At 34.5% G+C, this 16903-nt stretch overlaps 1 protein-coding gene across 2 annotated transcripts in view; it reads right to left on the bottom strand.

Annotated features, from left to right (window-relative positions):
* The window catches only part of LOC306843322 (serine/threonine-protein kinase PAK 1-like), a 50244-nt gene that overhangs the window by 10548 nt on the left and 22793 nt on the right, over window positions 1–16903 (bottom strand). For both annotated transcript variants that reach the window (XM_079374730.1, XM_079374731.1), the window contains exons 2-7: window positions 11044–11260; window positions 7857–7951; window positions 6489–6636; window positions 5699–5736; window positions 5023–5136; window positions 733–973 (exon numbers count right to left, since the gene is read on the bottom strand). In XM_079374730.1, coding sequence (XP_079230856.1) covers window positions 733–973; window positions 5023–5136; window positions 5699–5736; window positions 6489–6636; window positions 7857–7951; window positions 11044–11236 — 829 coding nt within the window. In that variant the 5' untranslated portion in view covers window positions 11237–11260. The remainder of the gene's footprint in view (window positions 1–732; window positions 974–5022; window positions 5137–5698; window positions 5737–6488; window positions 6637–7856; window positions 7952–11043; window positions 11261–16903) is intronic.

Here is a 16903-nt window from a genome sequence, read left to right as displayed (position 1 = left end):
ATAAATAATTGGACATGAAATATTGATTTGTGTGTAAATTATTATATCACATGGGGAGAAAGAGACCTGAAGAGAGACATGAAACTAAATAAATATACTCTAAATCGAATCTAAATGGATCATTAATACATATTTTATTATAGTAATCTTCCACTTTTTTTAAGATACACTAATCAAAACCGAAGTCTCTTCTCACCAAGGTTGCATTTATTTGATCAAAAATGTTTAGTAAAAATTGTGTAAAAATAGTAAAAATGTGATATCATTATAAATGAAAATAAGTGTTTTCTATGTGAATATATGTTCAAATGTAATTTATTTCTGTGATCAAATCACAATCATTACTCCAGTGTCACATGATCCTTCAGAAATCATTCTAATATGCTGATTTGCTGATCAAGAAGCATTTCTGATTATTATCAATGATGAAAACAGTTGTTCTGCTTCATATTTTTGAGGAGACGGTGATACATTTCATTTTTCCTGATTCTTTGATGAATAGAAAGTTCAAAAGAACAACATTTATTTGAAATCTTTTGTAACATTATAAATGTCTTAACTGTCACTGATCAATCTAATGCATCCATGCTGAATAACAGTATTAATTTCTTATATAAAAAAAAAATCATACTGACCCCCAAATTTTGAAAGGGACTGTTTATCACCCACAATGTGCTCTACAAACACAAACATGACTTCTGACCCTTGAAGGTTTGAGGTGTGGACACTTACGCAGTTTCTCGAGTATCTCCTCGTCGGTCATCTTCTTCTTGCGTGTTTTGTCGGTGTTTTGTGGGGTGGAGGGTGGAGGGGTGTTGGAGTTGGTGTTGGTGGTGCTGGCTGTGGCGGAGGTGGTGGAGGGTGTCGGGGTGGGACTGTCGCCGTCAGCGGCCGCGTTAGTGATGGGCGATGTAGCGGCGTCTTTGGTGGAGAGCGGAGGAGGAAGAGGGTCAATAACGGAGCGCGTGTAGATCTGTGGGGTGGAGACGTGTTAAATTAGCAGCGGATGATATAAAAATATATTTAATACATAAAATGAAATTAAATAAAACGTAAAGTAAAATAAAATCAATAGATTAAATAAATTTAGATTAAATAAATTAAAAAGTGAAAAACAAATTAAAATAAAAAATGATAAATATAAATAATTCATAAAAAAATATATTTATAAAATAAAAAATATTAAGGAAATTAATATATAATAAAATTATAGAATAAGAATAATACATAATAAAAAGTGTGAAATAAAATTAAAAATAAAAGTAGAAAAATAAAGCAAATATATATATATATACACACACACACACATATATACACACGCACGCTCTGGATCCTAAAACCAGTAATAAGGGTCCATTGTTCAAAACTGAGAAAGCTGAATATATAATCTTTCCATTGATGTATGGTTTGTTAGGATAGGACAATATTTGGCCGAGATACAAAATCTGGAATCTGAGGGTGCAAAAAAATCTAAATATTGAGAAACTCCTTTAAAGTTGTTCAAACAAAGTTCTTAGCCATGCATATTACTAGTCAAAAATGAAGTTTTGATATATTTACGGTAGGAAATTTACAAAATATCTTCATGGAACATGATCTTTATTTAATACCCTAATGATTTTTGGCATAAAAGAAAAAGCGATAATTTTGACCCATACAATGTATTTTTGGCAATTGCTACGAATATATAATGCAAATAAATAAATAACATAAAATAAGCCATGGTTTCCTAAGTTTCCAGTCCAGATGATTTACCACTCGGACACACATGGGGCCCAAATGGAGCGATGGATGATTCACAAGGCATTCTGGGAAAGGACCGGCCGGCTGGTACCCACAGACACAATAAAACACAGATTCCAGCACAGCTCGGTCTGAAGTGACTCAAGTGAATATAATTCTGTCCTCAGACCTTCACAAGCTGAACAAAACCCTTAAGATTTCTGTTCTCTGGAGCCTCAGTGCTTAATCTTCTCCAACAGAACCAGATCACTGTGACGCGTATTAAGTTCCTGCTCTTTTCTTAGAAGAATACTTTACAACGCTGGGGTTGGGCTTGTGTTCTTTAATTCATTTTGGAAACAAAAAACAGAGCATAAACAAGCAGCCAAAGAGCTGAAGTGTGCAGTCAGATGTTGATTCATTACAGTGACTCCATGGAAACTGTGTACAGCAGCATCCATCCAGATACTCGCTCAGAGCAGCCAGGATCAGCATCGCACACATTCAGAGAGTGCAGTGCTTTACTATTAACCTCAGAACAATCACCAGCGAAGGGTTAATACAACACCAGTACAATATGAACAGAGTGACATCTGCACCACAACATTAAGACATAAATGAAAATAAATTTGTCTGAAGAGTTTTTTTTTTAAAACTGAGACAAACCTTATTTTTAACCATTGTTTTATTCTGAACTAAATCAATTAAAATTTGTTAAAACTGTTTTTGTTAACTGAAACTAAGCTGAAATAAAATTAAAATAAAATAAATAAAAAATAAAAAACAAAATAATAAAATAAAATATGAGTAAAACTAAAAATTTAAAATCTTAAAATGCAAATTGGAAATTAACTTAAATTGCCAATTAAATTAAAAACGAACTGTAAAATAAAAAAATGGTGTAAAACTAAAATGAAAAACATAATACAAAACACATACATAATAATAAATAAACATACATATAATAATAATAAATAAATAAATCAAATAAAACTAATGAAGTAAATGAAAAGGACACAAGCACACAACAAAATTAAAACTAAATTAATTTAAATTGTATAAACTGATTAAAGCTACTTCAAAATAGTATTCCAAATAGTAATAATAATAATAATAATAATAATAATAATAATAATAATAATAATAATAATAATATAATAGTATATAAATAATACTAAAATAATAAATAATACTAAAATAACAATGTTTCTAACATTCCAAATGAAGAGCTCGCCCTGTAATTTGTTCTGCATGGAAAGAATAATCAAAACTATGGTAATAAAAAAAGTCCTTTAGGGATAATTTTTGATTAAATAATAAAGTCCCAATACATTTCCGCAAAACATATTTGCACACTAAGCCACACTCAAGCATTCAAGATTTTTTTCTCTACTTTTCTCAGAACCAAGATTATTGTTCTATATTTTTTCAGTGACTTATGTTCTGAGTGAAATTTTCAATATTTATCCTGTGTTTACCCTATAATATTTCATTCTAATTTTGGCATTTTTCAGTAAACACTGTAGCATGAGCTCAAAGTTCACAGACATGCCCTACATGCCCTGTGTCCACTATAACCGTACAAAGCAGAGGGGTGTGTGTGTGTGTGGGTGTGTGTGTGAGAGAACACATTACAGGACATCATTCATCTCCTCTGACCTAATGAGTGTGAAACCCCTTCACATCAAAACCACACATGAATGAGTGCTGATGGAGCATCTTTAATCATCCAGGCGCCTCAAAGCCCACCAGGCCTGATCCCGTGATCTCCAGACAGATGAAGGGAGACACACACACACACTCCTGTAATAAAGCTCCAGTCACCTACCCGCCGCTCTGAACACATGCATATTTATTCGGTAATTACAGGTTAGCTTGGAGGCGTCTAGAGTCAGAAAACTCATTATTCCAGACTGCAGACTGGACTCAGGCATCTGCATCTGCCAGCCAACACCCACAACACTGAAAACACCTCACAACTGCCTGTCTAACCAACCAACCAACCACAATAACCTACTAACCACCCCACAACTACTCAGAGCACCTTAGCAATGCCCTCAAACACTTAAAACACTCTAGCAACCGCCTAGAAACCAATCACCACAACCACTATCTGCCTAGCAACCAACCAAAATAACCTACTAACTACCTAGCAACCACTCAGAATACATTAGCATCACCATAGGAAACACTAAAAACACCTTAGCAACTGCCTGTCTGTCTATCTAGCAACAAAAAATAAAACTTCAAATTCAAAATATGATTAAAAACTATACTAGAGTATAAATAATACTAAAATAAAACTGCTGCTAACCAGATCACAATCACTCAGAACACATTAGCAACTGCCTAGCAACCACGAATAGATCAAAAACACCACAGGAAACACTTAAATTCTAGAAAATGCCTAGCAACCTTGTAAAATTCCTTAGCAACCACCTGGCAACTACCCAAACATAAGATAAGATAAAATAACAAAAAATCAATTAAACCTACATAGCAATATTAAAAAAACTATTAAAACTACACAAAGCATGTAATGATATTATGTAAAAAAAAAAAAATCAAATAAAAAAAATAACAACAGAAAATTAAAAATTTAAGTTGAAGTTCTAAAATCACTAACTGGAAATAAATAAAAACTTAAATTGAAATAAAACTAAAAATGAAATAAAAAAATAAATCTATATAGTAATATTTAAAAAATTACTCAAAATGACACTAAAACTGAAAATATAGGAAAAATATTCTAAATATTAATAACCTTGCAAAACACCTTAGCAACCACCCAAACATAAGGCCTAAATAAACTTAACTAAATTGTTTAAATTTCCAACATCTCAAAGCGAGTATTTGCATTTTATTTTACACCCATTATTTTATTTTTTTATTATATGCACTTAGTGTTGACAAAATGAAAGTATAATTTTTTCATACCTATAAAGCACACTGAACTCAAGCCGAGAGCATAACCGAGATAATTCTTACATTTCTTAAACTTAATCCAAATTAAATTAGAGCTGTTGCCTCGGCAACTAACTGCAACGGTGGAAATAAAAACCAAAACTGAATTAAAACTAAATCTAAAAATGAAATTTAAAAAAAATATATAACTATAAACACAAATTTACAAAAAATTACACTAAAATGAAAAATATAAAAATAAAAGACAATTAAAAAATTTATTATAAATAATAATTAATTATAAAAACTATACTAGTATTTAAAAATATATACACCCTAGAAAATGCTTAAAACACCACAGCAACTGCTCATTGTGCCATATGAGTAAATACTCACAGATTTGGTGTGTTCAGGACGGGGTGCGATGATGGGTGGAGGCGTGGCTTCATCCTCATCCTCATCCTCGGAGACGGTGGCCACGGCGGGGGTCTCGGAAACGGTCTTGGAGTTCTGCGGAGCGTGAAACAAGCCGAGCAGGAAGTGAGGCTGACCGACTGACATCACAACATGAGTGCAAAACAAACCCAACGCCAACATGCCAACCGCACTCCACCCTCACCAGCTGACCCGATACACCAAAAATAACACTTCACTCCCCATCCCGCTTCACATCTAACCTGATTCAGTCCGGGCTACGGCACGACTCAGCAGGAGAACTGAACGAAAAAGATGCTGATTCACAGTGCAGAGAGAAAGAGAGAGAGAGAGAGATATGAACCCACTGGCACTGCCTGAAGTGGCTGGCATCACTTCTGTCCTTCTGTTGAGTGGGCAGCTCTTATGGGACTCTGTCACCTTGTTGTTCACTGCATCCCCCCCCCCCCAGTTTCAGCTCTCAGTTCCCTCCTCTCTTTTGCACTTCCCCCCCCAGCAAACTTCCTCCCGTCCCATCCACTGTCAATCTGTCGCGTGAGCCGAGAGGACATTTGTTCACATTCCCCTCCTGACCTCAAACGCTTCTCTGCGTGTCACTGATAAAACTGGAAAACAGTCAGACGTCACAATAACTCACCACTGCGTTGGTAGAGCTGTAGTTATCTGCACCTTTATCTGAAATTAATAACAGATGAATGAGAAAGAGACATACACAGCAGATCTAATTTACAGACACCACCTTACAGGTATTATTTTTTCAACTGCTGATTTATAAAGGGTTCAATGGCTGATATAAAGCCACTAATAAAAGTATATATATATATATATAAATAAAATGAGATGTACGCACAGGCCCTGAAATGAGATAATTATCTGACACAGCAAAACCGTTGTTCTGTGTAGAATGTGCGTAAAAATCATTCGTATGGAAATTGTTACACAAAACTGAATTAAGCTTTAAATTGAGTTTTTAAATTTTCTTCAACTTTTACAGAGTCATTCGTTCTTCATTTTGCTCATGAAGTGAATGGAGCCCAGTATCAAAAAACATCAAATCAAGAAGATTAAAAACATTAGATGTCATTATCCAATGAGATGCTATTTTATAAATATATAAGAATAAATATAAATAAATACAAATATAAATTATTATATGTAAAATATAATATACATAATATATAAAATACAAATTTCAAATGTATATATGCATGCATGTATGTATATATATTTACATTTTATATATTCATATCATAAAATATATATATTTTTTAATGAATTATATATTACATATATATATATATATATATATATATATATATATATATATATATATATATATATATATATATATATATATATATATATATATATATATATATAGATATATATAGATATATATAGCTTTAATATGGAAGTGAGTGTCACACCTGTAAAGCTCATGTATTTCTGGCTGTTGGTCGTTTCTTTAGAGTCGTAGAATTTAAGCACGTCCAGAACGGCCTGAGGATTCTTCTTCTGCTCAAGTTTGGTGATGTTGGACGTCTGGAGTAACCGTGCCCACTGCTCAGGCATGCCCTACACAGAGAGCCACAAAAACAAGCACTGAAGACGGTGTAAACCACGGTAATCAGTTTGTATTGTCACCCAGAACTATGACAGGCACAATGCAGCTTTCTCAAGCATGCCGTGCCAAAAGCAATGGTAATCATGGCTGAATGATTAATACAGTCTCATTGCGATCAGTTTGAGTGTGTTTGTGGTGAAAACACGCTGCTGGATCACCGGCATCAGTTTAAGGTCTAATGGACTGAAGTAATTTAAGCGTCTCTGACTGGCGTAGTTCTGACCCACCGGCTCTCATTAACACTCATTACACAAACTGAACTCAACTCAGTGTCACACGCAGGAAACGTACGACTGATTTAGGGGTCAGGAAAAGAGCACAGCTCATTTAATATCTCATCAAATATAATAAACCAGATGTAAAGAGGAAGCCAGATCTGGACCGGGAGGTTAATGCTGCGAGTCTGAACTGCTGGAGGTTCATTTTCTATATTTGGGTTGCTGATGGGTGCAAGTCTATAAATGAACATCTTCAGCCATTTTTCTTTCCGTTTGTCCTTTTCTGCTTGATTTCTTTAGCATTTTCAGTTGAGTTCATTCATTTTACAGGTCAAGTGCAGAGTAAAAGTGTATTTTACATTTAGATTTGGCCATAATTCGTCAAAAAAGTTGTCTTTCCACATTAAAAAAAATACTATAGTAATTTATAGTAAATACTATAGTGTTTTTGAACCATATAGTTAAGTATTTGAATTAATTTGTTGTGGTAATTCTATAGTTGCTGTGGTAATATAACAACTATAGTAATAAACAAATTACTTTAACCAATACTCTACTAAGTTTTCTACAACTATAGGGTATATTATACTACAATACACTACAGTTTACTGTAGTAAAAACTCCAGTATACTACAATATTTATTGCAGTTTATCAGTTCACTATAGTTAATACTACAGTATGCTGTAGCATTCATTAAAGTGTTGTAAATACTATGATATTTTCAGTATAATACACTTTACTACAGTATGGTTCAAAACCACTATAGCATTTACAATAAATTACTAATCAATATTTTGTTCCCAGTGGTTGGATAACTGGATACTAGATCAAATGTGGAGTCACAAAAAGAGAGTCTAATAATATAGAAATATATGCATATATAATAATGTCTGAATGTATCAATAAAGATGTTTTCTAAACAGAGCATCTTGCAGGAAAAGCTCAGACTTACAGTGAACTCTCCAGTGACGGCGTCAAAGCCAACATGGATAGTGTGCTCAAAGTCCGACGGCAGAGAGATCTCCGGACGCTCCTTCTTCTTATTGGCTGAAGACGAGGATGGAGGCGGAGACACAGGTGAGGGAAAGAAGAGAACAACAGTTAAGGGATGTTTAAACTTCTATTATTCAAATATTTAGTGTAAAACATGTTTATTTTGTGTCTTTATTAGATACAGTACAGAATAACAAGAAACTACTGCATAACTTGTTATTATTAAATTATAAATAATAAATTAAAATGTTAAAACTAGATAAAAAAAGATTGTCAAGACAAACTTAGATGTTGGCTTTAGAAAGCCTGAGAAACATGAAGGTTTTCAGTTTGAAGTGGTCTGAAGTAGTTTATAGTTTTGAGGGCCATTCAGAAAACACAGACAGATGATAGTAGCATCCATGTTTTAACACGTTAGAAGCCAGTTTTAACACATTGTTAGCGTAATTTAATACATTACTAACATGTTTAACACTTTGCTAGCATGTTTTAACATGCTGCTATGTTTCAGCATTGTTATCATGATTTAACACATAGCCAGCATGTTTTAACATGTTCCTAACATGCTTTAGAACAACTTTAATGTTTTAACATGTTAGTAGCCTTTTTTAACACATTGTTAGCGTAATTTAATACATTACTAACATGTTTTAACATGTTGCTAGCATGTTTTAGAACATCGCTAACATTAACATGCTGCTTGCATGCTTTAGAACATTGCTAACATGCTAGTAGCCTGTTTTGACACATTGTTAGCATGATTTAATACATTACTAACATGTTAACATTTTGCTAACGTTTCAGAACATTGCGAGCATGTTTTAACATGCTGACATACCCTAGCACTTGTTAACAATTTAGCTGGCATGTTTAGCACGCTGCTAGTATGATAGTAGCATTTTATAGGCTAGTTGCTTTTTGTAGTTTATCTATCTATCTGAAATATTCCCATTAAACATCACACCAATCCATATAAGCATCACTAACACTAGTTGTCTGCCATTTTAAGCTCATATGTTTTTTGGACCAGTGCTGATCTTCATAAAGTCATCATTACAATTTATACGCTCTGCTCCAGTTCCTGTGTGTCACTCATGTATGCGGATGCTGCTAATGCCTGCTATAAACATCCTCATCTGCTCTGTGCTGAAGCCAGGCAGGGTCTTTAATATTACCGATGTGCTAACGGGCTTGTAATTAACACAAAACAGGCATGCAGAATGACGAGCTGCTCAGAACGCATGAGTGAGACGAACTCTTGACACGGAGACACATGCAGACACACAGGTGTTTAGAGACACGTGAGAGTGTGAGAATCTGCTGCCACAAACTAGGGGTGGGAATCTTTTGGTACCTCACGATTGGATTCATATCGATTCTTGGGGTTACGATTCGATTAGAAATTGATTTTTCAAGATTCACGATTTTTCATCAAATATTTTTGTGCACACTGGACATCAAATGCAGCAGTATTTTTATATAAAAACACACCAGTCTATAGCATGGGTAGCCTTGACTCAAGAAATCAGTGTTTCCTATTAACTTCCTAATAAATCCAAAATATTTTATACTTCCCATTAGGGATTTGCCCAAATCTGAATACCGTGTTTGGAAAGGAAATGAAATGTACTACGGAAACCCTAAAGGGAATAAATACAAGATGGTAAGAAAAATATATATATCAATGCTTTCTCTTGCAATTTTATCATTGGGTAATTTTACTGTATATAAATTGCAGGCATCAGGGAGCCGTTTTTAATATGTGGGGCATTGAAATCACTTTTGAATGCACAATTTGTGCTTAAATTCTCATTGTTATGCGGACAGCCAGATTTATGTGCCACTTAGAATGACACTGACAGACCGCTACTTGATTGTCTTGATATAAAGGCATCTTAATTTTTTAAGTTTCAATGAAAACAAGTCAGAAGTGATGGTTTTTTGTGGGAACACTGGGACCCCTCTGGTTGATTTGGGTGCCTTGGCTCAGTACATCAAGCCAACCATCACTAACTTAAGCTCGACAGTCAGATCAGGGCAGTAGTTAAATCAAGTTTTTTCCAATTGAGGCAGCTGGCCAAAATAAAGCCATATCTTCAACACTTTGAGAGAGTAATCCATGCCTTTGTTCCCACTCGGCTGGATTACTGTAATGCACTGTATGTGGGGGTTATAGTGGGTCTTCTGTTGCTCGTTTGCAGATGGTGCAAAACGTTGCAGCGTGTCTTTTAACTGGAACACATAAATATGAGCACATTTTCCCAATTTTAGCTTCACTTCACTGACTGCCCGTACATTTTAGGATTCAATTTAAAATTCTTCTATTTGTTTTTAAATCCTTTAATTGGGCTTGCCCCTCCTTACATCTCTGAGCTGCTACACCTTTACATGCCAACCCGTTCTCTCAGGTCATCTGATCATCTGCTCCTGAATGTGCCAAAAACAAAGCGTAAGCTTAGAGGGGACCGTGCCTTTGCTGTGGCAGCGCCTAAATTGTGGAATAATTAGCCTCTGCTCATTAGGCAGGCCTCTTCTTTGTCTTTACTTAAATAGTCTCTTAAAACACATCTTTTCTGCTTGGCCTTTAACACCTGATATTGATATTTGGTCATTTATTTGAGTTTTTCTATGGTCTCTTAAATGTGTTTTAGTTGTATTTTATGTCTTGTATGAGTTTTATTTTTCTGTATAGAATTTTGGTCCACTTTGTTGTTTTTAAAGTGCTTTATAGATAAAGTTTGATTGATTTACTTTCACTTTCGAGATCGTGATCAAAAGTACTGTGTGGACACATTTTACAAGATTAGATGTTTATCTGTGGTGCTCAGAATCTGCAAATCATTTGCATTCGTCCTATTAGTCATCTCTCCTTACTCTCTTCATGTGGCAAGCAAACTTTTATGTACTGTAATGTAACAGGCAACTAACTGCAAGCGGCTAACCATGTCCCTTTCCCCAAGGGGAAAGGACTCAACAGATTGGTTTGAATAAACCTCAAAAGGTCAAAAGGTTTATGGTCACAAAGTTGGTATTTGCTATACAGATGTCTTGTGGTGCTTCTCGAGACCTTTGACCCTGAATGACTCCCTATAGAAATTCTGTTCTTTCCGGATTCCTTTGAAGTCCTTGTTTTAATAATCACTTACTCTTGTCTCCTCCTCCGGTGAGTATGGATCGGATAAAGCCTTCTTTCCGCCTCTTGTCCTCAGGGTTGGGCGGCAGAGGTTTGGAGCCGTGATTCAGTGGGCCCGAGTCTTTACCGGATGAGCCAATCATGGTGCTGGTGTTTCTCATGGGTGGAGCTGGCGGCTTGTCTTCTACTTCCCCATTGTCTGACATCTTCAGCTGTGGGCGTGGCTAAATCTGAAACACACAAGAAATCAGAGCTAGGTGAAAAGGGGAGGGGCTAAATCAACAGCAGGGGATGCTGGAATGAAACTGAAAGAATAATTAGATTTACCAAATTACCACCAATCTTATTTTAATAGCATTTAGATTCAACTACGACATCGCAGGACTGGAGAAAACACCATATGACTACTGTATGTATTAGTTATATATAAATTGTATCATTGTTTCCACAAAAACATGAAACCGCACAACTGTTTTCAACTGATAAAAATAGAAAAATGTAGAAAAAATAAAAAAAATAAGCAAATCAGCATATTAGAATAATTTCTGAAGGATCATGTGACACTGAAGACTGGAGTAATGAAGCTGAAAATACAGCTTTGATCACAGAAATAAATTACATTTTATAATATATTCAAATAGAAAACAGCTATTTGAAATTGTAATAACATTTCACAATTTTATAGCTTTTACTGTGTCTGTAATAAAATAAAGGCAGCATTGATGAGCAAAACAGACTTCTTTCAAAAACATAAAAAAATAAAATAAAATAAATAAAAAAAAAAAATTAAAAAAAAAATCACCAACCTCCAGCTTTAGAGGTTTATTCAAATCACCAATCCTCACAGAGCAATAGTGAATATTCCCTTATTAAACAGTTTTCTTTGCTGAAAGGTGCAAACAGCCCCGTCTTTGCTGTAGAAAGCACATGATACAGTGCAGCGGCTCTGACATCAGTCCTGACACCTCGACTCAATAAACCAGGATTATGTAATACTGGACAGACTGTATTATTTTTGGTTTGTGGCCATTAATATGAAATGCTTTTGGGAAGCTGATATGTGCTGCAGTGTGACATGTTCTTCTCCATTTAAAACTATTTTAAACATTTTGCTCAAATGGTTTTATTAAATGTTACACATACAGATTTATGAGCTGACATTAATGACCACACAGATGACATGGAATACTACTTTCATGAAAAAAATAAAAATTATTTGCAATCTAGTTTACTAGAAAGATCATGTGTAAGGGGGGGCACAGACCACTTACAATAACTAAGATGCACTTTTCCTCGAACAAAAACATTAATATAATAATAATAATAATAATAAATACAATTATTATTACTTTCTGTTCTGCATTTCATTTCACCACTAATTTTATGTTTTTAATTTAATTTTTTTAAACTAAACCATTGTATATACTATGGCAATTTTTGACTAAGGCAAATCGCTCTGTATGAAAGCCTCTGCTAAACGAATAAACGTAAATGTGAGCTCTACCCTAAAATCTTTATGCCATTTCCCAATAAAGTTTCATGGGCAAATTAAGTGTCAAATACTTCTGAATATGCAAATCTAGGCACACAATCCAAACAAGACACAGAGATAACAGCATCAGATACTGACAAAACAAACACAACCCTTATCTTTACATACAAAACTGTCACTATCAGCTCTAGTAGAAGTAGCTGTTATTATCAGTCAACATTAATATCAGTCAATCAGTGCCAACAGAGAGCAGCATAAAGCTATTTAATGACCGCAATTGAGATGCACACAAGCCTGCTGAATGAAATTAACATATATTTTACACAACATTTACTGAGAATGGCCAAACCTTAGTCAGTCCATCACTAGCATCAAGTGAACATCTCAACACTCAGATTGTGTCAGATCATTCACACGGACATACAAATACACGTCTGCAGATAGTCTAATAAAACTTCACCTCACCAAACACCGTCCAGCATACTGACACTCAATCTCGGCAGGATTCCTGTAAGAACAGCACCTCCGGATCCCGCCGGACTCTGAGCGAGTGTGTGTGTGTGTGTGTGTGTGTGTTTTAAGAGGTTGTGGCCTCCCTGATGTGATGTCACAGGTGAACAGGAAAGACTATGTGTTTGATCTGTGACTGACTGGCTATGAATGGTGTAACATGATAGCCGAGATTGAGAAACACACACACACACACACAGATAATACAAATAGGAAACTGTATTACCTGTAAACACACTTCAGCCATGAGCAAACAGACATCAGAAAGGCAGCAGGGCAAACAAACATACAACACGAGTGTGTTAAAGTCACAGTAATACTAAACACAGGCACACACAGCTGGTCAACGACTGTTTGAGAGTGACGGGATCTGTTATGTTAAACCCTTTTCTATCACTTCTATGTTTTACACTGAGCTAATGATATTTTACATCACCTAACCCTACATGTAACCCTCACACAAACCTTTCTGCAGTTTTATATTCTCCTGAAATCATTATTTATATGTATATTAAGTCATTTTTCTCTCTGTCCCCCTTAACGTAGCTGATTTCAGGTTGCACTATCCTTTTAGTCCTCACAATAGGCAAAACCTGACCCACACACAAAGAGACACACACACACACACACACAACGCCCATGCAGACTCACATTTCAGACAGTGCCGTCACATTTAGCAGAGGTCTGTCATCACTGTGGTCTCTTTTATCAGGAACACACACACACACACACACACACACGCCTTAGTTAAACTAAGCACAGAGTCGAGGTGTTAAAGTTCATCTGCTGATAAACGTGTCTACAAAAAGATGTGACTAAAAACACATGCACACATCTAGGCCCTATGTAAAAGGAATAAAAAATTGTTAAAAAAAATAGTTAATTATAAAAAATAAAAAATTTGTTAACTAATACATAAAAACAATAAACAGATAGATAAATAGGTAAATAAAAAGAATAAAGAGACAAATTAGTAAATAAATAAATCAATAAAATAAATATATGCATAAAAAAGAAGAAGCAAATAAATAGATAAATAAAATAAATGGATGGATGAATTAAATAAAACAAATAAATGAAATAGGTCAATAAATAAAATTAATAAAAAATAGCTAAAAATAAATGGATGGGTGAATGAATGGAGGAAAAAGAAAGAAAGAAAAAAAAGAAAGAAAGAAAGAAAGAAAAAAGAAAGAAAAAAGAAAGAAAGAAAGAAAAAAGAAAGAAAGAAAGAAAAAGAAAGAAAGAAAAAAAAGAAAGAAAGAAAGAAAGAAAAAAGAAAGAAAGAAAGAAAGAAAGAAAGAAAGAAAGAAAGAAAGAAGATTAAAAAGAAGAATATAAGTGAATAAACACCCTAAACCCAACTAAAGAAAATTACAAAAATAGTACAAAGGATAAAATAGTTTATAATAAGAAACAAAGTCACAGTGATTTAAAGCAATTATGAGAAACCGAGCTGCCATAGTGAGCCACACTGAGATATAAAGTCATAATTCCTTTCAAATCACCAAAACACAAGTACACAAGTGTTTTAGAGACAAAGACAGTGAAACAGCAGGAATGAGGAAGTGAGTAAGTCTTTGGGACTTTGGTCTGGTCTCTGGTAATTAAACTGACCTCAGCGCGCACACACACACACACACACACATCTAACAAACCTCAGGTGCTTTTCATTCAAGTAAACAAAGGGCTTCATTCACAGCTGGTTCCCCTTTATTGTCTCAAAGAGCACATGCAAAAACCAGAAGCAAGTTCTGAGACCTGAAAACCACCAAACACACCATAAGAAGTAGTTCTAGCGTGTACCTGTGAATCAGCGCTCTGTTTATCAGGTCGTCTACACGTAAATGACATGATAATCACCTGATGGCTGTCCTGTGACGTACCGGCGAGACATCAGATGTCATCAGTGTGGTTTGTCACTGTTTTATCCTCACCTGGCTGCTGCATCCTTCAAACACTCAACACTGGCACAATTACTCCTGGTTTTCATGTCTACAGGCCAACTGCAGCCACAGTGAGCGGCTCGGATTCCAAAATGTTATTTTAATCGCAATAATGACTGGAAACAGGCTAAATGATGCTGATGCACAAATCCCACCTGCTTAACCCCTTCAAAACATCTTTCCCACGCTAAAACTAATGTTTCGCTACTGAATGCAAAAAATAAAAGTTCATTCTGACTTTTTTCCCACCTCACAATTTTGAGACAAAATTGCAAGATATAAACTGGCAATTGCAAGAAAAAGTCACAATTGTGAGATAAAGTCACAATTACAATTATGCAATTTAAAAAGCTGAATTGCCAAATGAAAACTCTTGACTTTTTTGCAATTCTGAATTTATATAATATATAACAAACTTGCAACTGCAATAAACAAATGTCGAGATTAAAAAGTCGCGATTACAATTATGCAATTAAAAAAGTAAACTCATAATTCTCACTTTTTCTTGTGAATCAGTTTCTCACAATTATAATTTCATATCACAATTCTGTCAACTCCATAAAAATTGCAAAAAACAATCAGCATTTGCAGATAAACTCATGGCAGAAATATATGATTCAAATTAAAAACTTCAACTTAATGGCAATGTCTCTAAACAAATAAACTGGTATTTTTTTAATCAGGTTATTGTGCAGTTAGTGTCATTATAGTTAATGAAAATGATTTAATAAAGATTGCATTAATTGCAATAAATCTGAAATAAAATATTAGATTAAAAACTATTAAAAATATACAAAAGTTAAAGCAAAACAGAAATATAAAAAAATGACAGAAGGACATAAAATTACTACATTTTAAACTGACATTAAAATAAATACAAATATGAATAAATAAATAATACTAAAACAACATGCTGACAGAGATGAGGTGGGGTTTTCTGAGCTCAAGTGAGATCACACAGAACGAAGCATCATTCATCAGGATAAGAATAGCTCTCGTCTCTCTGGAGGTGTAATAGAGCGAGGAGTGACGGAAGCACAGCTATTAAAATAGCCGCTGCTATAAATGTAGGAAATGTGAATTTATGGATTCGCCTCGTCAAGCAGGCCCAGTTTGAGCATGTAATTCTGGGCTCTTCTTGATAGACTCCTAGAAACACAGGTTTATGATTACTCCTGCCTCACGCTAATTAAACGCTGGTGTTGTGACATTCGTTGGAATCAGCTGACAGGTTTGGGAAATCTTTCCCTGACATGTGGGTTAATTTGCCTCCAGCTGCGTGAAACGGCCTCTATGAGACCTGCAACGCCAGGCCAGAAACAGCTTTTCATTACCTCCGTGAAGCCATGCAGAGACAGAACTGGCACACACGCGGTTTAATCTCGTGTTCAAGCTGGTGTTAAGAAAATTATAGCAAACAAAGACGCGTGAGAGGGTGTGGATAGACACAAGATGTCTGATCCGGAGACTAAAATTACACTGAAAGCATCATAATATAAGTTTTTGTTTACATAATATATGCATGCATGCCGTTTATATTTATTATGTATATATAAATACACACACATGCAAGTATATATTTCTGAAAAATATGTTATGTTTATATATTAAATATATTTATTTATAATATAAATTTTATTAATATAAACATATAAATACATGTAAATATTTTCAAAATATATACATGCATGTGTGTGTATTTATATATACATAATAAATATACACAGAACACACATATTATGCAAACAAAAACTATTATTTTGTATGCGATTATTCGCAATTAATCGTTTGAAAGCACTAATAATAAGAGAAAATTGACAATGATAAGTAATTTTAGCATTTTAGTAGTTTTAGTTGGATAAAAATGTATAGTCTCTCACAACCAAATTTGAACAGAATGAGAGCATTTGATTAACATGCCAAGC

The sequence above is a fragment of the Barbus barbus genome (genome assembly GCF_936440315.1).
Source record: "Barbus barbus genome assembly, chromosome: 23".
NCBI classification, from domain to species: Eukaryota; Metazoa; Chordata; class Actinopteri; order Cypriniformes; family Cyprinidae; genus Barbus; species Barbus barbus.
Note: the sequence above shows the minus strand (reverse complement) of the source record. Positions and strands in the feature narration are given on the sequence as shown.